Here is a 24,419-nt window from a genome sequence, read left to right on the forward strand (position 1 = left end):
GATTCTGACCTCAGTATTTCCAGAAAATTGAAGGATAACCTCACTCATGAACATTATATAAAGTAAGACATGAAAATGCAATAGCACTTACAACTTTATGCCATCTCATTTGATGCTCATATCAATCCCAAGAAGTAGATGAAGCAAATACTATTATTTTACACGATAAAACTGGGCCTCAAAGAGGTTAATTGGCTTGATCAAAGCCACACATCTAATAAATAGTCAAATTTTGGCTATATTTCAGAATCTTAGAGTTCAGTTGAAGTCCTAGATTAATATCATGCTCCCTCTTACTTTTGAAAGTTTTCATTTAATAACAAAATTGTATATTGATTCTCACATTTAAATGCAGTTTTGGGGGACGCCTGGGTGGCTCAGTCGGTTAAGCGGCCGACTTCGGCTCAGGTCATGATCTCGCGGTCCGTGAGTTCGAGCCCCGCGTCGGGCTCTGTGCTGACAGCTCAGAGCCTGGAGCCTGTTTCAGATTCTGTGTCTCCCTCTCTCTGACTCTCCCCTGTTCATGCTCTGTCTCTCCCTGTCTCAAAAATAAATAAAATGTTTAAAATAAATAAATGAATAAATAAATAAATAAATAAATGCAGTTTTGGGGTTAGAAGTTATCAAACATTTATTACATCTTTTGGGGTTTTTTTGTAAAAATAATGATAAAATGAAACTACCAAAATCTTAACATTCTATTATCCATAGAGTGAAGTTTGAATATTACTTTGAGGTTGATTTATTGAACTCAGATGACTTGAAAAAATATGTGTATTTTATTATCTAGAAAATACCCAGGATATATTTATATTTATCATATAATTTCTGTTGCTTTGCAGGGGAGAATAACCTGAATAGATACATTTCAAAATACTAGATTAACAGTCACCGTAAACACCTTGAAAAATTAATCTATCCCCTTTTCTTTAGGTTAGTTAATAGGATTTCTACCTAATACCTAACAAAAGAATTTCATTAACCATTGGAACAGTAGGCTACTAAATGATGTAACTCAACGGGAAGTAAACAGTTATTAAGATGCTTTACTTACTCATTTGGTTGTATTTGTTGTTTTCATTTAGGAAAATATTTGGTGAAGAAAGTCCATTCACTCCCATAAGTATTTGTTGATCACCTATTTCATGTAAGGCACTGTTTTAGGCACTGGGGGAAGTGTGTAAGGGAAAGAGGGGACACATTAAAATGAGGAAGAGATGGATTTTTTCATCTGCTTTAAAAAAAACCAAAAAACACCACCTTACCGTCTAGATGTTATAAGACGAAATGATTGAAGTTGTGTGATAGATTTACAAGTAAAATGCTACAGGAAAACAAGTGGTAATATTCATTCTTGCTAGGATAATCAGGAAAGACTTCCTAATGGGAGATGCTTTAGCTGAAGTTTGAAGGATGAATAGGAGTTTTACACATAAAGAAAGGGCAAGTGGAGGGAATAGTATGAACACTGGCTTGGTGTTGAACAGTACATTCAAACTATGTATAAATCCAGTGGGGAAAAACCAGTCAACAGGTATTCCCTGAGCACTTAGGATGTGCTCATTGTAGTGCTGATTACTATTCAGAATCCAGTGGAAGTGTAAAACATAAAACAGTTTTTTCTCATGAAGCATGTTGTCTACTTACGAAGGCAAAGTTGGATGCAGAGGATGAGTAAACATGGTGTATGAGAGAGATATTAACAAGATTGGGTTTCACAGGGACTTCTTTATGATAGAGAGCAGTGGGCAAGGGCAGGAGTATAAAAGTCTGAGAGCTAGGAAGAGAAGTTTGCCTTTTAAATTAAGTCAAATGGGAAGACCAGTAAGTTCCTCCTATAGGAAGGATGTAATGGGAATTTTTAATTTTAGGAAGATTATCTTGGTAGTATTGCATAGGCTAAGTTGGAATCTTTATAGCTGCTAAAATACTAAGCACGTGAGTGATAAAGTAAATGGTAAAAGGAGTTTTGGGTAGGGTCAGGTATTAATTGCAGGAGTGGCCAGCAAGTGATAAATCCAAAGAACATTGCCAAATAGAAATTAATGTATCTATTTGAAACCGTGTAAGAGTGTTGGGAGGAGTGGTGACATGTGGGGTTATGCTTTGACTTGTTTTAGTTGGAGGTAGGTGCGTGGGGACAAGGAGATTAATGAATCCAGGAAGGAAGAAACTTAAAAAAGTGCTTTTTGAAGCTAGAAATTTCCCCATCTGTGGATGCTTTCATGCATAAGTGGGTGACCTCCTTTCATTACAGATATTGGATGGAGTTTTAAGCATTGGATGAAAGGTTTAACTTGGTGACCTTTCCTAATTCTTTCAAGTCAGAGATAGTATGAATCTGCTACTGACAAAAATGGGAAAGATGTGAAGACTGATTTAACAGGGAAAGGATGCAGTGAAGATTCTGAAGGATCTTCTAAGGATGTCATAGATTCTTCTAGAAGGCTCTTTAGGCCTTTTATTAGTTTCATGACTATTATACATTGGATTATTTTAGTTTAGAGTAATGTGTTATTTTTAAAACAACAGCATTTCAGTTGGGGCTTTGCTGTAGAAGTATGTTCTCTGTGCTACTACCTAGCTAGCCACAATTACTACACAGTTTTAGACTGCTAGATATATTCTAGTTGTCCTTTCCCTAAGTTGAATCTCTACCAAAGTTTCTTGAGTTTAAAAGAGAATAGGAAAATCAATAACTTAAAGAAATCCTGTATATTTAAAAAAATTTGACCCTGTTTCTCCTTGTCTTCCCTTTCTTCCACTGCTTCCCTTCTGTCATACACAGACTTTCTAATTCATGCAGTTTCAATCCCCCTCCCTACATTTTTCAACTGAAGCTGCTGCTTAAAGGCTAACACTGGTGCTAGTGACCGAATTCCACAGCTCTCACTCCTTTCCCTGGCCTTTTTCTGAGCCCTTGACATAGATGACAGCCTCTCCTTCTCCCTTTAACTTCTGAGAGGTGATGTTGTCTTTTATAACTATTATGTTCCCATCTCAGCTGTAATTTCCTTTCTGTACATAAATATAAGCATTCTCCCAAGTTTTTATCCTCATTCATTGCTCTTCTCTTTGGAGACAGCATACAAGCTCATCACTTCAAATATTAAAATTATATCATATGTACATATAAATGACACAAACTCAACCACAGATACTCAGCCAAATGAAAAAGAATGTTTAATAATAGCAAGTAGAGTAATGCTGGCAGTCCTGCCTGGACTCCATTTATCAAGCATCTCCCCCAGAGTGAGCAGTTAGGAGGTGGAACTGTGAATCCACTGTTTCTTGAGTCAGCTTCAGCTTCCATGTGCCTCCTGTGTGAGCAGTTTCCTTGACTTGAAGTTCTAGTATTTATGTATGTATTCATGTTGTTCATTCGTTGCTACCCTAAATTTCAACCAAAGGCTTCATCTAGGATTCACTGAAAAACTAATGGTCCGTTTCAGTGCTGAAGGAATACCTGGCCATGTGGACTTACTGAGAGATTGTGTGCCTGTCTCCATTACCACCTTTAAGAATATTTCAAGAGTAATTTGGAATTAAAAGCAAAAATCTTTCTTTAATTCATGGGCTGATTCTAGAACCTTCATCTAAGTAAGCTATGGCTCCATTGTTTTCCCTCAAACTTTTTCCATACCCTTAAAAACTGTGTTTACATGGATGAACCTGTTTTAGCCTCAAGTGGATCCTGAGCTCCACCTGAATGGACATGGCTTAATTACCTCATTGTCAGTGAATCCCCAGTTACTGTCACCATCTTAGCCTTGCCTTCCCACACCTCCCCAGTCAGCAATTCAGAACTTCTTAGGTCCTTAACAGCACCACCCTTCTCCCAGCTGTGTGGGCTTAAAGTCTTATTCTGCTTAGAATCCTCTTTCTCTCCCCTTGTTCCCTCTCCCCCAAGAAACTATTGCTTATTAAATTTAGTGTGAACTCATTAACCTTGATATTTACTGCCCTTCCATAAATGATCCTTACCATATTTTAGTTTAGTTAAATATCACCAACTTTCTAGGATTATTTATTAGTTCTTCCTAATTGTTGATCTGTTGTTGCCTATACGTGATATGCCTTCTCCTCATCTTTGCCTTTCGGAAACTTACTCTGTTCTTAAACCCACCTCAATGTCCAGCCCTTCCAACTTTCCTTCTTTTTTGTTCTAGTCATTGTGACTTTTCCCTCTCAGCTTTAAATTCCCCATATACTCTGAACTTTTAATTTTATTAATAGCTATTTGTGTTTTTCCTGTGTCCTGATTTGCTTATAAACTGAAAATAAGTTTTCATAGTGCGTGTTACTGCTCTTTTATTTTTTGTTCCCTTTTCATTAATGGTACCTTTTCTCCCAGTTTCTGCCTTTCAGGTTTAACAAACATCAGTTAATCAACTTCAACTTCAGTTGGCTCAGGCATTGTGCTAGAGGTTTTTAACATATGTTCTAAACATAGCTTTACAAAAATTTTACATTTATCCTAAATTTAATCTTCAGAACACTTGTAATGTAGTATTACAGGAGATCTTCAGTATCCAGTGTTCATTAATCTGAAGGATTCATGGATAAGCAAATTTGCCAAACAAGAGAATATTCACTGATGAACTAAGCACTTCTAAAATTAGGCCCTGCTCACCAGCTATCCCTCATTAACTCTGGCTGTTATCTTTCCCATCCATCACATCAGCATCCTTCTCTATTACTTCCTTGCTAATCTAATGCAAATACAGCACAAACCAAAATGAAATTATAAACCTTGCAAAAGATGCAAAACTTCATAAAGTCTATGAAAGTACAAGAGAATGGCTTTAATCACTTGCAAAATTGTTAACAGATGGGTATTTAGCAGAGTTAACAATTGAAAAAAGGTTGATGACTCATACGCATTTCAGAGAACAATTTGAGTAGCAAAGAATTAAGGGAGGCCCTTGAAAAAATTGTTGGAAGTTTTCAAAACAGAATTACCTATTATATGCTCATGTTACAAATTTCAAAGCTGGTGAATGTTATGCCATTATACTATTATATGCCAAAAATAAAAAAATAAATAAAAGCATATGAGTGAAACCATTAACTATTTAAAAAATAATTTTCATAAGTTTTAGTTTCATATTTCAGATTAAGTTGTAGTCAACCCTTTATTTTTTTTTACACCATTTATTCTCAAATGCCTGGGCCTTTTAAAAAGGTTCTAGAACAATTATCCTTGGGTACCAAGGACCTCTTTTATCTACCTTTCACAGCCCAGGTGGCATCAGATTGCCACCTCAAATATTAGCTCCTATTCCATTCTTGTTAGCCCTCTTTTGGGGGAACATATGTTTAAAATTTTGAATTTTTCTTTTGTTGTCTCCTTTTGCTTTTCCATTCCTTCCTTCTTTCGTTTTCACACTTTTAAAGTTTGGTTCACTCTTTTCTTATTACTGCTTCTTTATGCTATAGCCCCCTCTTTTTCTTGACCTTTTTGCTGTTCTTTTATTTCATTGCCAGTATCCTAACCTTGAGGCTTATCCACTGTCTGTCTGGCCTTGCCTTGCTATCTCTTTTAATCTCATCACCTGGTATTCAGTGCTCTCTGGTTTAGGTTTGTCCCTCCTTTATTCAGTCTTTTTTTAAACTTTTTTCCTTTCTTCTCTAATAATTTTTTTCTAATTTAAGTTTTTTCTTTTAGTCTTTCTTCTGAATGCTTGCTTTTTATACACCTTCCTCATGGTGAGAAAGTAGATGTACCCAGAACCTCTTTGTACTGTAGAAACTCTTATTGCTAAGACCTTGAGTGAGATAAGACCTAAACACTTGTTCTCAAAGAAAGCATTTCTTTCTGTTTTGCTATCCATCCATGTATCACAGCCTATCCATCCATGTATTACACCAGGACAATTTATCTGGTAGTGTCTTCTGCAAACCTCTGTAGACTGGTGTACTTATTTCTGTCCCTCCTTCTTCTGCCAGAAGTCCTTGTACTAATCAGTGAGTATACACTAATGAAATTTGATTAGGTGTTTAATATTGTAATTTTGTCATAATAAAAATCCTGAACTTGGATTTTTTTTTAAACAAAAATATTGGGAGAAATGTGGGGAGGTCTTGGGGGAAAAATCTGTTCTTATAGTGCGTCACTCTCTGCTTCAGAAAGTAAAAGAAATATTTTAGGAGTTAGGCCTCGTCTCTAGTTCTATATTCATTTGTAACACTGGTTTTGGTGGAGCAAGGTTAGGTTTATTCTAAATATGAAGAGAAAAAATTTTAAAGAGAGTCACAGATCTTCTCTAAAGAAGATTAATTCTCTTAAATGTTTAAAACCAAGCTAAAATTAACACTTGCCATGTGTGGTAGGAACATTGTAGTTGGAAAATGGGTGACTAATAGATTTTCTCAGTTTTAATGCCTCTGACTAGAGTATAAATGTGAATGTTGTTCATGCTCCCAAATTGGTACATTTCACTTTCATTATCTTTTTGTGTGGGTAAAAGGTAACTCAGAATATATTTTTTTAATCCTTATAAAAACAGAATCTACGTAAATCAGAGTTTTAGTAATCTCATGTCTGTGATTTGGTGAAAAGTTAAAAAAAAATAAGCACTTTGGAAAAATGTCTGTCTTCATATCCTCATTAGGAAACTTCTCTTTAATTTTGTAGTCAAATCAGAAAATTAATGCCCGTTGGACCACAGAGGAGCAGCTTCTAGCAGTGCAAGGTATATTAAAGATAAGCAGTTATTGTTGTTAACTATTTAACCTGTCATGAAAGGTGACGACCATAGTTCTTCCCTTTCTTTAGAAATGGATCAAGAAAGAGCTCTTGTGTTTACCACAAACACAAAAATTCCTGATAATCAGGAATTCTGTTTTGTTCTTGTGGATGTGACTTACTGAGCCTATATGCATTTTGGGTCCTGTATAGCATGTAACACATTCTCAGCCTTAACCATGACGGTGATGACAAGCTCAAACAAGTCATATGGTTTCTCTGTGCCTTTGCTTCTGTGTTCCTGCAGTTGGGTTCATTCTTTATATTAGTCATTGATAATTCATCATTAAGAGCATAAACTATTATGTTTCTGGTTTTTCTAATTACTCTGTATAATAGTGTTTCTCTATTTGATAAATGTCAGGTACTGAAAATATTAGTGATACACTTTCAACGTATTGTAACTTGAGATATGTGACACTGAATGATTAGAAACCCAATTTTAAAAATATATATATATATGTAAAACAAAAGAGAGAGTTAAGAGATGCTTTTAAAAATATACATAAAGCATTTTTAAATGCACTATTTATAAGAATGCTTTGTTGAATTATATGACAGAACACTTTTTGTATTATGAATGCCTATCGGCAAATTGGAAGCATTATAAACTTGGATTTTCCCATGTTTGAATTAAGGAAGGACAAACTGTATATTTTTTATTCAGTGTTGTAGCTGTGTTTTGTTTTGTTTTTTTCTTTTCCCTTCAAGATAAACTGTCTGCAGGACTGATTGTGTAATTGTAAGTTTGGTCTATAATTTGGTTTTCCTGGCTGAGCCCTCTTTGTGTTGAGCGCTAATAGTTGCTAGGTCAGTAGCTACTAGCAATTTTTTTTTTTTTATCTAAGAAAGTTGGGCCCTCGTGAAACATATAAGTACTTTAAAAAATATTTCTAGGTATTCAAGCATAGAGAACATATTTAACTCAAAAATGATCTGCAGGTATCATTTGGATATGAGAATAATGTAATTAAAAACTGATTAATAGACAACTCTGCAGTTTGGATTAGAGTGAGTAAGAATTACCTGGCCACTGTGATTAGAAACTGTCACAGGACGGTGCCAACACGGTGATGTCATCCTTCTCTTTGGCCTGTACAGCACAAAATAGTCATTTCATAAACAGAATGCTTGATCCTACGGAGGCAGGGTACTGGACGTGCATTGAGCACATCTATAATTGTGGAACTAAGTTTCTGAATGAGTCAGAACAAAGCTTAATTAGTTTATAATGTTCAGTAGTAGCCAGTTTTAAATTAGAAACTATTTAAAATTCAGATTAAAAAATTAGCAGGAGCACCTGGCTAGCCCATTTGGTAGGTTATGTGACTCTTGATCTCACAGTCATGAGTTCAAACCCCATGTTAGGCGTAGAGCTTACTTTAAAAAAAAATTTTTTTTTCCCCAGAGGCTGCTTCATACTGATTTGGATCTGTGACTTAATAGCTCTAACATAGTTATTTGAGGAGGCATTGTTTTTATTGATGTAAAGCCTGTGTTCTCTGTCCATCCTTGTGTGTGTGTGTGTGTGTGTGTGTGTGTGTGTGCGCGCGTGCGTGCGTGTGCATGTGTGTATAAAGCCTGGAGAATTTAACTCTGATTTCCAGTATTTCAGTTGCTTAAAGGTTAGTATATTAATCCTGTACTCTAGTATAAGAAAATTATCCCAGTAAAGGATTTTCTGAAGAGACTTACTTGGGAAATCTGGGCTGATGTTTCCAAAGCATTCAGGATTTGAAACTGTTCTGCAGCACTGTTTTTAAGTGGTAGAGACCATTGAGTCTTATGGCTGGGCTGGATGTGATGCAGAGCTGCATTCAAGGAAAGGGATAATGGCAAGGTTTACATTTATAGTTTAAGCTATATATTTATGTGGACATTATCTCAGCTTATATATATTAAAAGAATAGTTATGAATATAATCAAACATTTCCCCTCTGCTGAGATATATTCAGTATTGTATTCTTATGCCCATTTGAAAAGTAATCCTTAAATAAATCATACTGATGTAGCAATTTGTACAGAAATATGCATGTCTTAGGATTTTGAAGGTACTCTCTTAATATGTTAATGTCATCGTTTTATTTATTTTAACTCTGTATGTGGAATTTTTGTTTCTCTTTGGGTTTGTTAAGGGTTTTTTTGTTTTTGTTTTTTTTCATTTTGGGTGGTTTTTGTTTCATAAAATAAAATAATATAGAGCTATTTGTGTCCAAAATAGTTATTTTAGGGAAAATTAAAAAGTGCCTTTTTTGCTAATGAGCCCACACGTTTATAAAATTCTTAGAAGTATGTCTTATAAACAGTGTAATCACATAGTAATGTCACCTGAACCTGAGTCTCAGTGTAGGTAAGGTACATAACTGCAGTTTTTTTTTTAACTTTAGAGTTTGCTATTCAGAAGTACCTGTCTTAGCGGGCAGTTGTTTGGGTTTTTTTTTCTCTTTAATCTTTATTTGTGATAAACCTTTAGATGATATTATTCTTATGACTGTTTCAGTTTCACAAAGTAAATCATTTATATTTTGATATTAATAGTTTATAAGCACTTTATTTTTAAGACATTCTGTGTGTATATTCTGATTGGTTACTCATTTGTTAAATGCTTTTTTAAATCTTGCTCATAGTTGACTATTAGAGTGACTTGGAAAGAGAAATTTGTAAATTCTAGTGTCATTTAGTGAGATTTATAATTCTGTTAAATAAACTTATTTGTTGTAACTCTTTTAAAACCACATAAATATATTAAGATCATTTCCTAGGGCTTAAACATATATTTCCCACTTTTTTCTTTTTACCATATACTCATATTGTTGTTAACTAAATACTACCATTTAAATAATAAATATTTAAATAAATAATAAACTATTTTTCCTTCTTTCTCCCTTATTTGGAAGGGGGGAAGTCATGCTCAGACCAAACAAGAATATCTGGTTTATACTTGTGTAATCTATCACTTTACTAAATGTTAATTTTAGTTCTAGCTATGTTAAAACTTGAGTAACATTCTTCAAGAGTCCACAGGTAGGATATTATAAACACCAACTAATTTAAACCTCTAAAAGTACTTGCTTAGAATGGTATTTCTACATTTTCTGTAATCTGTTCCAGCCTTATGTGTCTGTGTTTTCTTACTATAACAAATTAGTTAACATTGAAATTAATTATAGTCTTCACAGTTTGTGTTAATGGAAATATCTCTGTTTATGGCTTGTGTCGTCTACATATAAATATTTTTTCTAATCTATAGTGCTTTTAGAATTATCCTAAAATCAGTCTTGATACTCATATGATAAACATTTCTTAACAAGAATTAAGAAAGGAATTAGATTCTCGGTGTATTTTTTTTCATGTAAAATGGAACAATTATTAGCTGTTTTCAAAAAATAATACGTTTAAATGATAGTACAAACCATTGACTCTTTAAAGTGTGTAGAGGCAGAGCATGGTATTCAATATTTATTTTAGACCTTCTCTTAACTGTGTTAATCATTAGTGCTAAAAAATAATACATCCCCCACCTAAAATATTAGCGCTATTTTAAGGTAAACGACAAGAAATTTTTCCAGTTTTATCAAGATGTCAACTTCAATTTTTAGTGTTTTTTTTTCCATATTGCCTGCCTTCTCTTCTAAAACAGGAAACGACAAAACTGTTCTAGTCAGTTATGCTTTTACACTTAAATGTTACCTTCTCTTCCTGTAGTTTGTATGTTTCATTTGTTTTTAGGAGAAATTAAGTAGCAAGTCTAGAAATTGTCTTTCTAATTTTATCTCATACGTTTTTAAAAAGCTAGAATGGTTCCTAAAGGAGGGGAAAACAGATTTGGCACTTGATTAAAACATAGGGATTGTAACCCAGTACATGAATGATCAAAAGGAAATGGAAATAGGTGATTCATATTTTTCCATCTAAAAAACACCTGTTTGCTTTAGAGAGTTTCTTCTATCATAAGGTATCATAAGAATGGAGACCCAAAAGTATCAGCCCTCTGATGCATGCACTTCAAATAATTGATTCAAAATCTCCAGCATTTTTGTGATAGAATTTAACTTATAACAGGGAAGATTGGAACACAAGATTCAGAAGAGAAAGGGTAGACATTAGAAAGAGAATATATGATTTTGACTTTTAGCCCTCACCTACATGACACCATTCACTGTCCTACTGCTATTTGATATCTTTTTTTTTTTTCACCTTAATATGAATTCTTGAAGGGATTTGCAGGAGGTACAAAGAAGTGCATGTTCCCAAATGGTTTGAGTTTAAAATTAATCTTTTTTTGATAGGAAAGAGCTGTATCCCTGAAGTTTCTGGATGTCACTATGTTCTTATTTCAAAATGGATTTCCTGGTTATACTAAGTATATGCTCACTTTAAGAAATTTTGTTACAAGAAGCAGGAAACAATATTCTGCCTCCCCCAAATTTTACTACCCAGAAGCAGCTTGCCACTGTAATGTTTTGATTTATTTTTTGTAGTCCAAAATCAGATTTTAAAAAATAACTTTTTAAACGTACCAAATACGGTCTCGGGATATCCCTTCTGTCTCAGGAAGAAAAAAAAAGTCTGTAATTTCATGTCGAAAGCTGGGAAACACCATGCTACAAATGCTTCTGAAGTTACAATCTTACTAGCCAAATTAAAAAATATATACGAATATGGTTTTTGGGGGGTGGAATGAAGAATACTGTTTGGAAAATGTGGGCTTTTATAAAATGTAATATCAGTCATATTTTTATATTAATTCCCAAACAGAACTTTAAAAGTGTATGTTAAAGATTCTAAAGTATCATTTGCCAGCATAGGAAGCCAAGTTGTTCACTGTAACTTTCAAATGAACTTTCGAAATTTGACTGAAAATGCTTTTCTTTGTCTTCCTGGGAAATTTACAATTTACATCTTCCAGGATTTTCTAAAATTTCATTCTACTAACCTTTAAAAACTGACTTTTTGCCCTAAAGGTGAGAAGTTTAATTTAAAACCATGGTTCAGATGGACCTAATAAGCCTTTTTCATCTATAGAAAGAGAGAGATTTAATCATTGTGTTTAATTCCCTTGCTGATAAATCAATCAGATGGCCTTGCCTATTATAAATTATGAGAAAAGAATGGACCACCCTTCTTCAAGGTACAAATCGGCACAACAGTAGCTCTGATGTCCTGTGTTGTTAAAGTTAGTTCCTCTGCTTTGACTGCTCCTGCTAGGTTTTCCTCCAGAAGGCTAGCTGGGGATTCTTCTGAAGGAGCTGCCCCATTAAGTCTTCAGCTGGTGTTTCACTAGAGTTTACCTAGTTAATCAGCTACGGTATAAACTTAAGAATTCCACCTTCTAACCAAAATAGGCTGTTGAGCCAGCATCATGGGGAGTGTAAAGGTGATGAAGTTAGCTATATGTGACTCTTGTTTGGGGAAGAAAAAATCAATTCTATTTCCTGAACACTTTCTGTGTACTTAGCATTATATTTCATTGGACAGTACTTCCTAACCTTTCTCACATCATGGCATACAAAAAAAAATACAAAATTTGTCACAACACACTGGGGAAAACAGATGAGACTGCTGTTGTCCAGAAAAGACTGCCAAAGAGCTCTGGCTGTTCCAGAACCTGCCCAGCTGTCCTGCAGGCTGAGGGGATTAATATCCCTGAAGGCCCACTTGTTCTCCGGACATGAGTGGGATCCTCAACCAGACTCCAGAGGTCTGATCTGAGCCTTAAAATTTTGCAAAGTAGTTTATATAAGACTGGCATCCATGAGTTAATAATAAACATAGCTGGGTGACTCAGAACCTAGGTGACTTGGAAAAGGTCCTTGATATCCAGAGTATCTGGGAAAACTAAGGCTCCTATAGGAAGTAGTTTTGCTTTGAGGGGTCTGTAACTCTGGAAGTGCAACAATGTTGGTGACATGGTAAAGTCCATTGAGCAAGAGAAAATGGGAAATCAAAAAAGGGGACAGCTATAAAATGGAATCAGACATGGGGACAACTTACTGGTAGATTTTGGAATATATTTTGCTAAAGAAATAGGTGTTCTGAGCGTTATAATATCTTCATACTTGGACTCAGTTAATTTTAATGTGACTTCTTGCTAGAATACAGAAGAACTAATCTTAGATTTATTTGAAGTTTTCATTTCTAATCTCATGTATTCAGTAGATTTGGTCATTTCTAAAATGTAAACTAAATATCCCTTGAAAATTAGTACATCGATAGAACACTGTGTCTGATTTCTAAAGAGTAGTTATTTTCAAGTGCAGCAATCTCAAATAATTTGTTATTTTCAAAGTATAAGTAATAGAGAAGTACTTGAATATATAGAAGTAATTTCTAATATTAAATAACCTTGGATTTCTATTGCCAAATATGCCCTCAATGGAACCTAGTCACCATTAGAATTTATACTCAACTACAGAGTTTAAAGTGGACATTAGCTCATGGATTTAAAGAGAATTTATATTGCTAAATGCTGTAAAGAACATCAAGTGTCATAATTTATTATCATGCATGTCTTCGCCTTTGAGAACAGAGGAAATGAGCATAGTTTATAAACCCAGAACTCTATATTAAAAATCACTATAGCTTAATAATCTCAAACTTCTTGCCCAGAATGGCCTTTAAGATAAAGGAACACCCCATGGAGTCAAGCCTAGCTAGTTGAATGTAAGCAGGAGATACTCATTCCCAAGTTCTCCATATAAAAGAAGGGCAGAAATTAAAAGCAAGAATTTTGTCATATCATGATGCTGCTTTAAGAAGATAATTGGGGAGATGATATCAATAGGTACCACTAAACGTGTCTAGCGTTTTTCCTGGGGTGTTAACATATCCTCATATTATTCTCTCATCTGTGATTGTGTACATGTTGAATTTATTTAAAGGCCCATGATTCTGGTTGCTTAGGTTAAATTACGCACTTTAATATCATAAGTATCATTTTTTCCTCCTTTCTCATGTCTAATTAATGAGTTACTGTTTCTGTATTTTAAACAGTAGTTATCAAATTGTAAAATCAAAATTTGTGACAGCTTTTATCTTTTGAGCTAAGTGCATCTCTTTCTAGAATGAGTCAGTGAACCTCCTTTTACAGTTCCCTTAAGAGCAATTTATTACCCATCTGATTACAGAAAGTCATTTCAAATTCTGTAGTATAATTGACTATCTCAAATTCACAAATCAAATGTAATCTTTTGTTATAATAAAACTTCCATAGTGAAAAGTTAAGTTCTCAAATAACTGAATGTGCAGTCCTTCTTAAATTTACAGCAGTGACGATAAGCCCAACAAGCCCTCTCTGCAGTACCACTGGGACTCCTCCACATGCACAGCCTTTGCAACTGTTAGGGGAGTTGAAATCCAGCTACCTCCAAAGAATAGCTTCCCTTGTTTTTGTCCGTCACACTGTGATGATTCTTTTTTGTGTGTGTTTAAATTCTTATTTCTCTACGTTGGTACCCTGGTGAGGTTAGGCAAGTAATCATAGTGAAGCCGATATTAAAACCAAATTATAACGCTTTTCTTAATGGGGGAACTCTAAGACTACTCACTCAGTCCATTGAGGGGATAAAAGAGATGGCTTATTCCCATCCAGTTTTGTTTACAAACGGTGTTGCTCAAATTTAGGTGACTGGCTACTAGGGAAATAAATGAATGTGGAATTGAGGATGGAACAAAGAATTCAATGCTTTACAATAAATGGACTGTATTTGAGAGTTCAAGAAAGGATTGGAGAAAATAACTGAGTATGTAAAAAATGGTAAGTTCCTGATTGTTCAGTTGAAGGCAAGTGGCTGGCTCGATGAAATGACATAATTGATAGTTTTCATCTGTGACCCTGATATCTTAGTCTCTATCTCAGAATTGAGAAATGAGCAGAGTTTATGAGAAAGGATTTTCATTGCTGGTATCTTTTGTGTGTGCATGATGTGTAGTACACACAGCTCTCCTTATTGATCCTTCACAGGTGTATTATTTACTTTGCCTTCCAGGTGTCCGCAAATATGGTAAAGATTTTCAAGCTATTGCAGATGTAATTGGCAACAAGACTGTTGGCCAAGTGAAGAACTTCTTTGTAAACTACAGGCGTCGGTTTAACTTAGAGGAGGTATTGCAGGAGTGGGAAGCAGAACAAGGAACCCAGGCTTCTAATGGTGATGCTTCTGCTTTAGGGGAGGAGACAAAAAGTGCTTCTAATGTGCCATCAGGGAAGAGCACTGATGAAGAAGAGGAGGTGTGTTTGTGTATGGAATTTGAGCTCATATGAGTTGAGGAATCATTTTGTGTGGTGTTCTGTAAGGTTAATTTGTCAGAGGACTAGCTAAATGAGCATGAAAGGTTGACAATACACTTACTCAGTGGTGCCTCTCTCGTGACTCTTAAGTCCTAATGACATGCTAAGTTCTGATCCCAGAAGAATGGAGAGTGTATTGTTCTTTCATAGTCTTATTTTTATTTCCAGTGTTAAGCTGTTTACTAATAAAGATGCCTGTTTGGTAGCTTCGTTGCTTTTTCGGTTTTTGGTTTTTGTTTTGTTTTGTTTAAAATAAAAGAAGCTTGTGCTTCCAAAAAACACTGGTGTTACGTTTTTGTTTTGTTTTGATTTGTTTTGTTTTTCCTGTGACAGCCCGAACTATGTTGTACTAAGTTCATTAGGAACTATCATCTCATACATGTATTTTTGTTTCCTCACCTCTAGGCACAGACCCCACAGGCTCCTCGGACTCTGGGTCCATCACCTCCTGCCCCATCATCCACTCCAACACCAACAGCCCCCATTGCCACTCTGAACCAGCCTCCACCACTTCTTCGTCCAACACTGCCTGCTGCCCCTGCTCTTCACCGGCAGCCTCCTCCACTCCAGCAGCAGGCTCGGTTCATCCAGCCCCGGCCAACTTTAAATCAGCCTCCACCACCTCTCATTCGCCCTGCTAATTCTATGCCACCCCGTCTAAACCCAAGACCAGTGTTGTCCACGGTTGGTGGTCAACAGCCACCGTCACTTATCGGAATTCAGACAGATTCACAGTCCTCACTGCACTAAAGTTAAATTGGACAGAGCTACAGTAACTTTTCACCCTACCGTTATACCAGTGCTCATCAGACTGATGCAAAAGAGGACAGGATAATCCTTCCTAGATACTGAGGCTGCGAACTAGTTCTGTGGCAGTGGGCTAGCATAAGTGGATGTCTAAGAAATTTTTTAGTTCATGCAACTGAACTAAATGTTATACGATAAAAAGCCTACGTACGGTTAGCCTCCTTTGTAGAGTATACGTTCAGTGACATGATCTCATTAAAAGAAAAAAAAGATTAAGTATTCTATATACCAAGGTTTTCTTGTTTTATTTTTACTGTATTTATTTTATTGAGATTCTTTATATTTCTGCCTCTTCATAGTCAAGGCTCTTAGTACAGGAATATTGACTTAGGAATTGTGAAAACTCCTTAAGTTTCTTAAGGATGTTTGACTTTTTTCTTTCTTCCTTAATTTAATTTTTAACAACATTTTCCTATGTTAGGAGTGCAAGAATAAATAGCCTGCATTTCAGATTTTGACATATGTTCATTTAATGCATATTTAAGAAATTATAGTGCATATCCCTTTTTTCAAAAAATCTTGCTTTTTTTTCCAAAGGAATTTTAATATATTCCTTTAAAAGAAAGCAATTTAATCAATTGCAAAGCAATTATATGAAACCACAAAGAATGTACTGAACCTACTAACCCTTTAACATACACTTCAGGGTCCTAGTACAAAGTCCTTGCTTAAAGGTCATTGACCCATCATCTATCAGTAATAAGAGGATCGGAATAATAATTTTACGTACAAATGAGGACTTAATTTGTTGAAGTACAGTGTCTTTAAGTTCCTTGAAGATGGAGTTAATTTTGACTTTTTTTTTTTTTTTTTTTAATGTTTCTAAATGCTATCTGCTTTCAACTAGTTGCCTATATTCGGGGACGTTAGAAGAGAATTATATTTTGTCAGTAACGTGGAGATAGTGGTTATGGAAGCATTTATTTACAGTACCCTTTTTGTGTTTAGGTTCCGACTTAAAATTGCCCTCATACTTATTAATATGGTCTGCATTTAATATAAAGGATGTTTTCTTGATAAATCTCTATTGTACTATTTGGATACATTTGTGTATTCCTTGCAGCCGACCTGTGCTTGTGGGTTTGGTTTAGGGTTAAATCATCAACATTATTTCATAAAATAAATTTAAGAATTTGTTCTGTGTCATCTAAAGATGTATCAGTATATTGTCACAATTGTGCTGTTAACTTAAAATGCTGAGGCCCCTTTTTATAAAGAAGCAAAAACATTTCAAGTCTTAATTGAACTCATAAATCATTAAGTACCTACAAAGAATATTTTGCAAGTAATAGTATTTCAACAATGTGTTACTAATATTTTTGATACAGTGATTTCATATTGGAATCATGACTTGTGCAAAGGGACAGATCACTTAGATTACTATCCTAGTGAAACATAAGGCTAAATGTTTGCACATTTACATTCTCATATTTAGAACTACTTTACAACATCTAAGGCCCTAATTTGTTTTGAGAAGTCATATATTCTCAATATTGGAAAAATAATCCTTACATTGGCTCTAAAGCCTTAAAAGAGCTGTAGATTTAAATTCATTGTTTAGTTTCAATTTTGAAGTTTTAGACCACTCTTCTTCAGAAGGACCTTAAGTTCTGGCACAAACTTTTTCCAGGGTGTGTCTTTTCTTTCTCATTGGATCATTTTAAATAGTTCCTGCCCCTGGATTATAACTAGATAAAAATCTGATTTAAAACCCTTAATATTCAAGAATTTATACTTATTTTTACTTTAAAAGCCACGAGGGGAGGGGGGGGAGTTATATATCTTAAAAGAAAATATCTAAAGCATTTTTCTAAAGATTGTCTTGCATACGTGCATATTATACAGCTCTTATTGTCTTGTCTCTCGTCAGTAGACCTTCAGTATACAGTGTGTGGGACATGTCAGTCACGTTGGTCAGCACCAGCATCTGTCCGGCTGTTAAGTATATTATGATTCATTTAAAAATCTGTTCTATCCCACCCGTGGGCCAAGATGCTGTATCTGAGGGATGTGCTGTGATTTTATTTACGTACACTAGAGCACACAGTAGAAGAATCTGAGCTTCATTAGTAATATGACACATGTATATAGTGAGATGTCTTATTGTGTGCTTTGCATATTTTGTAAATATTTTGCACGCCATTAATTTTCTTTTTTGTTTAAGCAGTGTTTGGCCTGGAAGAGTGATATGCTTGCTGCTTAATCAAAGGATTAAAGAGTTAAAGGTGTCTATGTCTTCTATTTTTATATAATTTCATGCTGTATGAGGAATTTAGGACCTCTTCACTGTGAAATTCTATTGATTTTTATAAAAAAGCAAAATCTAGAAATATTTTAATGACCATTTCATAATGTCAAGGTTATCATTTTTGAAAAATCTACACCCAAGTATTTTTTTTCATTACATAACTAAAAATAAATCACACTATTGATATGCCTGGTAATATTAATGAAAAAATATTTTTTATATATTCTTTAATTCCAGTGTAATATGGATGGAGGTAAAGGTAAGTTTTGATCATAACTTTTCCTTAATAATTTTACAATTAAGTGAGTAAAAATGTAGAATAAAGATGAAAGAATATAAAATTCTGTATTAATATAGGCCAACATTCTTTTTAGGAATAAATGTAGGGAATAAGCAAAAAGTGACAGTCATGATTAAAAAAAAAATAATATTGCAAGTTTTTTGTTAAAGTACCAAGTTTAGTTAGTAAGTATGTTATAGTATTTTAATGTTTCTTCCTGCTATCCAAGGAATATTACTCAGACATGTTAATAATGGCTGCTCACTTAACACTAGAGTATCAAGGTCTCCTCAAAGCTACTAATAATCCGACTTAGAACTCAGAGCAAGATCTATGTTTCTCTTTGTGTTTCTCCAAAATGATGAATACATCTGGACTAGGAAACATAAGAAAAAGAAATTAACGTCTGTTAGTTTTTTAACTTAGGCATTCATTATAGATATCCATAAGAAGATAACCGAATAAGTAAATGCAGAAAGAATCCAATAATCAAGTCTGAGAAACCACGTGATATAAAATGTAAAGCGACCTCATTTTCTCGCAGCATTACTGGGAGTACATAACTGCCTTCTCCTAGGACAAAATAGGTCACATATAATCCCTCCTAACTTCAATCCGTATCATAACTTTACCTCAGTGAAGGAATGTTCTGCAGCAATAATTTTTAGTAGCAATGGAGTTGGGAAGTAAATTACTGAATTGCTCCTGGATGTGTGTTTTTATCAAAAGGCCATGTGGCTTTATTTGCCCTTCCTTTACTTGCAAAAGTCTGGCACACCTAAGGGAGAATGATGAAGACCAGGAATTAGTGTTGGGTTGAGATGTTTTCCAGATTTAAAGTAGACCATTGTTTACTGATAAGGGAATGGGTGTTTACAATGTGGTTAATTGAAACTTGAGAATCCTAAAGTTGGAATTTGGGTGAGCAGAGTCTCTAAGGAAAAGATGCTGGGAATGCGAACTGGAGAGATCTAGGAGCAGTCTTCACAATATAAATGGCATAAAGGCTAACCTCCCAGGTTGCTTTATATAATGTCTTTTTTCTCTGTTATATGGTCTAATCTTATTTAAATATATAGGGTGCAGTTACCAAAACTAAGGAGGTCCTGAATTAACACCACAACAAAAGTTACTTCTTGAAGTATCTACCTAGCTTACTGCCCAGAACAGCTTTCATGATTGGCAGGATTTGGCTTCAAGAGGCCTCTACTCCCGAGACCATTTTTGTTCACATGCTGTAGCTTTTCCAAGAGTTTTAAAACAATTGATCGTTGAAGGGCTTGTTGCTTGACTTACATTTAAAAAAAAAAAAAAAAGTCCTCCCTCTACTGTGATGACTCTTTTCCAACTCTATTGAACAAGTTACTTCACCTCTACAATCCTCAGTTTATTTTTCTTCCCTTCCAAAATCTTACTGAACTGACAGGAAATAACAAAAATCAAAATAACACTTAGCAGTGCTAGAAAGCCAGGGGAGGTACGACCAGCAGATGGAGACAGATTATGACAAAACCTCATAGAATTAAGGAACTTCCCAACTCCATGAAGGCAAAAGTACAGGAAAACATTCTCAGAAGTATCCCATAATAACCTCAGATTAGAGGCACAGATATGGAGCAGCCCCCAAAGATTTCCTTCCTGGTATTCATGCCCTTGTGTGTGGGTTGGATGTAGTGACTTGCTTCTGACCAATAAGAAATGGCAAAGATGATGATGTCACTTCTATGGTTAGGCTAAAAGATTGTGATTTATGTCTTGTTAACAGATGATTGCATTCTCTGGTTGCATTGCCTCCTATGAGAGACTCTGAAGCAGAGAATTCAGCCAAGCTGTGCCCTAATTTCTTACAACAGAAACTGAATTCGTATTGTTTGGAGCTGCTAGGTTTGGGGGCAATACTTGTTATGCAGCAATAGAAAACTGATGAAATAGATGACTATCTCCCATCTTAACAAAAGAAAATTGGAATGACTAGATTAATGTCAAAGATTTCAAAGCAAAGAATATTATCAAGGATGGTCATTTAACAATGATAAAGGTGCCCATTCATCAGAGGATCCCTCTTAGAGCTGCAAGAAGAAATAAGCAAATCCTCATTAAAGTCCATGATTTCAATAACCATCTCTCATAAACTGACAACATGAAAACCAAAAATGAGTAAGAATATAGAAGACTTGAACAACACTATCAACATCTTTACCTTTAATTGAAATTCATAGGTCATTCTACCCAGCAACAGAATAAACATGAAATATTTCCAAGATAGACCATGCTTTGTGCCATGAACAAGTGTTAATAAGTGGACAAGGATTCAGATCATCCAGAGAATGTCCTCTAAGTACAATGGAATTATAAATAAGCAACAGAGGGGGCCTGAGTGGTTCAGTCCATTAAGCCTCTGACTCGGTTTCAGTTCAGGTCATGATCTCATGGTTTAAGAGTTCAAGCCCCTCATCAGGCTCTGTGCTGACAGTGTGGAGCCTGCTTGGGATTCTCCCTCTCCCTCTCTCTCTGCCCTTACCTCACTGACACTCTGTCTGTCTTTCTCAAAATAAATAAACTTTTAAAAACATTCTTTAAAAAAGCAACAAATCTCTGAGATTCCCAAATGTCTGGAAATTAAACACATTTCTAAATATGCTATGGGTCAGAAAATAAACTACAAGAGAAATTAGAAAATATCTTGAACTGAAAATAAGTAAAAACATAGTATCTAAAAATCTTTTGGATGCAACAAAGCTGTGCCTAGGAGAAAATTTATAGCTTTAAGTATTTATTTTACATAGGAAGAAAGAATAAGTCATCTAAGCTTTCTTCTACCTTGAAAGCTAGGGGGGAAAAGCAGTAAACTCAACTGAAATAGAAAAGAGTAAATAGATGGTTGAAATAAATGAAATAATAATAGAGAAAAATCTCTGAAACCAGTAGTTCTCAAAAAGATCAACAAAATACATTAGATCAAGAATAAAAAGTGCACAAATTACCAAAATCTAAACTGGAAGAGGGGTCATCATTGTATAACCTACAGAAACTAAAAGAACTAGTAAAGGAATATTATGACCACTTTATGCCAACAAATTTGGAAAGGTTAATGAAATGGACACATTCTTACCAGAACTGTCTCAGAAGATAGAGAAAATCTGAATTAAGTAAAGAAACTGAATTTGTAACTTAAAAATCTTCACACATAGAGAAGTCTTGTCCCAGATGGTTTTACTGATGAATTCTATAAAATCCTTAAAGACATAATATCAAACCCACACAAACTCAGAAAATACAGGGCTCATTCTATAAGAGCATTATTATTCTGATTCAAAGCCAAATGAAGATAAGAAAACTTCAGACTAATATCTCTAGTGAACAGAGATGCAAAAATCCTTAGGAAAATATTAAATAAAATCACCAGTATCCAAAAAAAAATTGCATGACATAACCCATTCCTGTGTATCCCAGGAATGCAAATCTCGTTTAACAGTCAGAAATCAATTAATGTAATGGGGTTTTCAACCTCAGTACTATTGACATTTGGGGCTAGATAATTCTTTGTTATGCACTGTAGGATGTATAGCAGAATCCTCAGCCTCTATCCAGCAGGTGTCGGTAGCACCAGTCCCCTCCACAGTTTGACAATCATAAATGTCTCCAGCCATTACCCAATGTCCCCCAGAGAGCAAAATCACCCTCTGCTGAGAATCACTGTAGTATATCATGTTAATAAAGGGAAAAAAAAAACCATTGGATCATGTCAGTAGACACAAAAAGACATTTGACAAAACCCTACACCCATTCATGATAAGAACTTTCAGAAAACTAGTAATACAAGAGAACTTCTTCAACCTGATAAAGAGCACCCATCCACAAGAAGCCTATAAGTAACATCACACTTAACTGAAGGCTTTTCCTTGGATTGAAACCAAGGGAAGGATGTCTGTTCTCACCACTTCTACTCAACATTTTACTGGAGGTTCTAGCAATGCAAAAAGGTGAGAAAAATAAAGACATACGGATTGGAAGAACAAAAATTTATTTTAAAAAATTGTCTATTTGTGGACGATGGCATGTAAAAAATAAACCTCCAAAAACCTACTAGAATAATAAATGAGTTTAAGAAGGTCATGGAATACAAGTTCGATATAAAATCAATTACATATATATTAGCAATGGATTATCTAAAAATAGAATTAAGAAAGCAATTTTGTTGACAATAGTATCAAAAAGTAAAATAGGAATAAATTTAATAAAGATGTGAATGCCTATTCATTGAAATCTATAAAATATTGCTGAGGCAAATTAAAGAAGACCTAAATAAATTGAGGGATACACCATGTTTATGGATTGGAAGTCTTAATATTGTTAAGATGGTAATTCTCCTCAAATTCATAGATTCAACCCAATCTCTACTGAAATCTTAGCAGGTTTGTTTTGTACAAATTGTCAGATTATTTCCAAAATTTACATGGTGATGTAAAGGCTCTAGACCAGGGGTCAGCAAACTTTTTCTATAAATGGCCAGACAGTAACTATTTTAGGCTTTGCAGTCCACACCTGTTGCATGCAACTACTCATCTCTACCCATGTAGTTCAAAACCAGCTATAGGAAATATATAAATCAGGGGTGCCTGGGTGGCTCAGTTGGTTAAGCATCTGACTTTGGCTCAGGTCATGATCTTGTGGTCTGTGGGTTCGAGCCCCATGTCAGGCTCTGTGCTGACAGCTCAGAGCCTGGAGCTTGCTTTGGATTCTGTGTGCCCGCCTCTCTCTGACCCTTCCCAGCTCAAGCTCTGTCTCTCTCTTAAAAATAAAAAAAATAAATAAATAAATAAATAAATAATTTTTAAAGAAAATATATAAATCAACAGACATGGCTATTTATCAACAAAACTTTATTTATACAAACAAATGTAAACCTGAAACTTAGATTAACCAAAACAATTTTGAAAAAGAGGAACAAAACTGGGGACTTACACTAACTGATTACTTGTTATAAAGCTGCAGTAATAGAGACACTGTGATATTGGTGTAAAGATGGACATATAGATCAATGGAACAGAATAGAGTCCAGAAGTACACTCACGCATATATGGTTAATTGATTTTCAGTGAAGGTGCCAGAGTAATTCAATGGCAGAAAGGATAGGATGTCTGTATGCCAAAAAGAACCCCGCCCCCAAAACAAAAAACCTTGATTCTTACTTCACACTGTGCAAGTTAAAAAATTAACTTGAAATGGATCATAGGCCTAGATGTAAGAACTGAAACTATAAACTCCTGGAATAAAATACATTATCAAAAGAATGATCCATAAAAGAAAAAAATTAATGATAAATTGGATTTCTTCAAAATTTACATCTTTTCAAAAAGATACAACTAAGAGAATAAAAAGGCAGGGAGAAAATATTTATAAAACATGTATCTGATAAAAGATTTGTATCCAGAATGTATAATGAACTCTTAAGAACCCAAAAATAAGAACTCTTACAACAATAAGAAGACAAGAACAACAAAAATCAATTCAAATGGGCGGAAAATTTGGATGGACATTTCGATAGAGAAGTTATGCAAATAACAAATGAGTCCATGGAAAGATGTCACACCATTAGTCATAAAGGAAATGCAAAGTAAAGCCACAATAAGGTACCCAGAATACCCACTAGAATGGCTAATATTAAAAAGATTGACAATATGTACTAACCATTGCCAGATTTGCAGAGAAGCTGAAAATTTCTCATATGGCTGGTAGAAATGCAGTATGATGTGGTGATACAACCCCTTTGGAAAGCTGGCAATTTCTAACAGATTAAAGGTACACATACAGGGGCATATGGGTGGCTCAGTCGGTTAAGCGTCCGACTTCGGCTCAGGTCATGATCTCACTGTTCGTGGGTTCAAGCCCTGCGTTGGGCTCTGTGCTGACAGCTCAGAGCCTGGAGCCTGCTTCAGATTCTGTGTCCCCCTCTCTCACTGTTCCTCCCCCACTCGTGCTCTGTCTCTCACTCTCTCAAAAATAAACATTAAAAAAAATTAAAAGAGAAATAAATAAAGGTACA

General features: G+C 34.9%; 1 protein-coding gene across 5 annotated transcripts in view; it reads left to right on the top strand.

Moving 5' to 3' along the window:
• Positions 1 to 18,073, top strand: part of RCOR3 (REST corepressor 3) — a 53,005-nt gene extending 34,932 nt beyond the window's left edge. For 3 of the 5 annotated variants that reach the window (XM_019429182.2, XM_019429192.2, XM_053909135.1), the window contains 3 exons: positions 6,638 to 6,695; positions 14,737 to 14,978; positions 15,444 to 18,073. In XM_019429182.2, the coding sequence (XP_019284727.1) occupies positions 6,638 to 6,695; positions 14,737 to 14,978; positions 15,444 to 15,788 (645 nt within the window). In that variant the 3' untranslated portion in view covers positions 15,789 to 18,073. The remainder of the gene's footprint in view (positions 1 to 6,637; positions 6,696 to 14,736; positions 14,979 to 15,443) is intronic. The other 2 variants (XM_019429221.2, XM_019429213.2) reach the window with 2 other exon arrangements.
• Positions 18,074 to 24,419: the final 6,346 nt, after the last annotated feature.

This window comes from Panthera pardus, unplaced genomic scaffold (genome assembly GCF_024362965.1).
Source record: "Panthera pardus isolate Hobbes unplaced genomic scaffold, ASM2436296v1 HiC_scaffold_21, whole genome shotgun sequence".
In the NCBI taxonomy this organism is placed as follows: domain Eukaryota; kingdom Metazoa; phylum Chordata; class Mammalia; order Carnivora; family Felidae; genus Panthera; species Panthera pardus.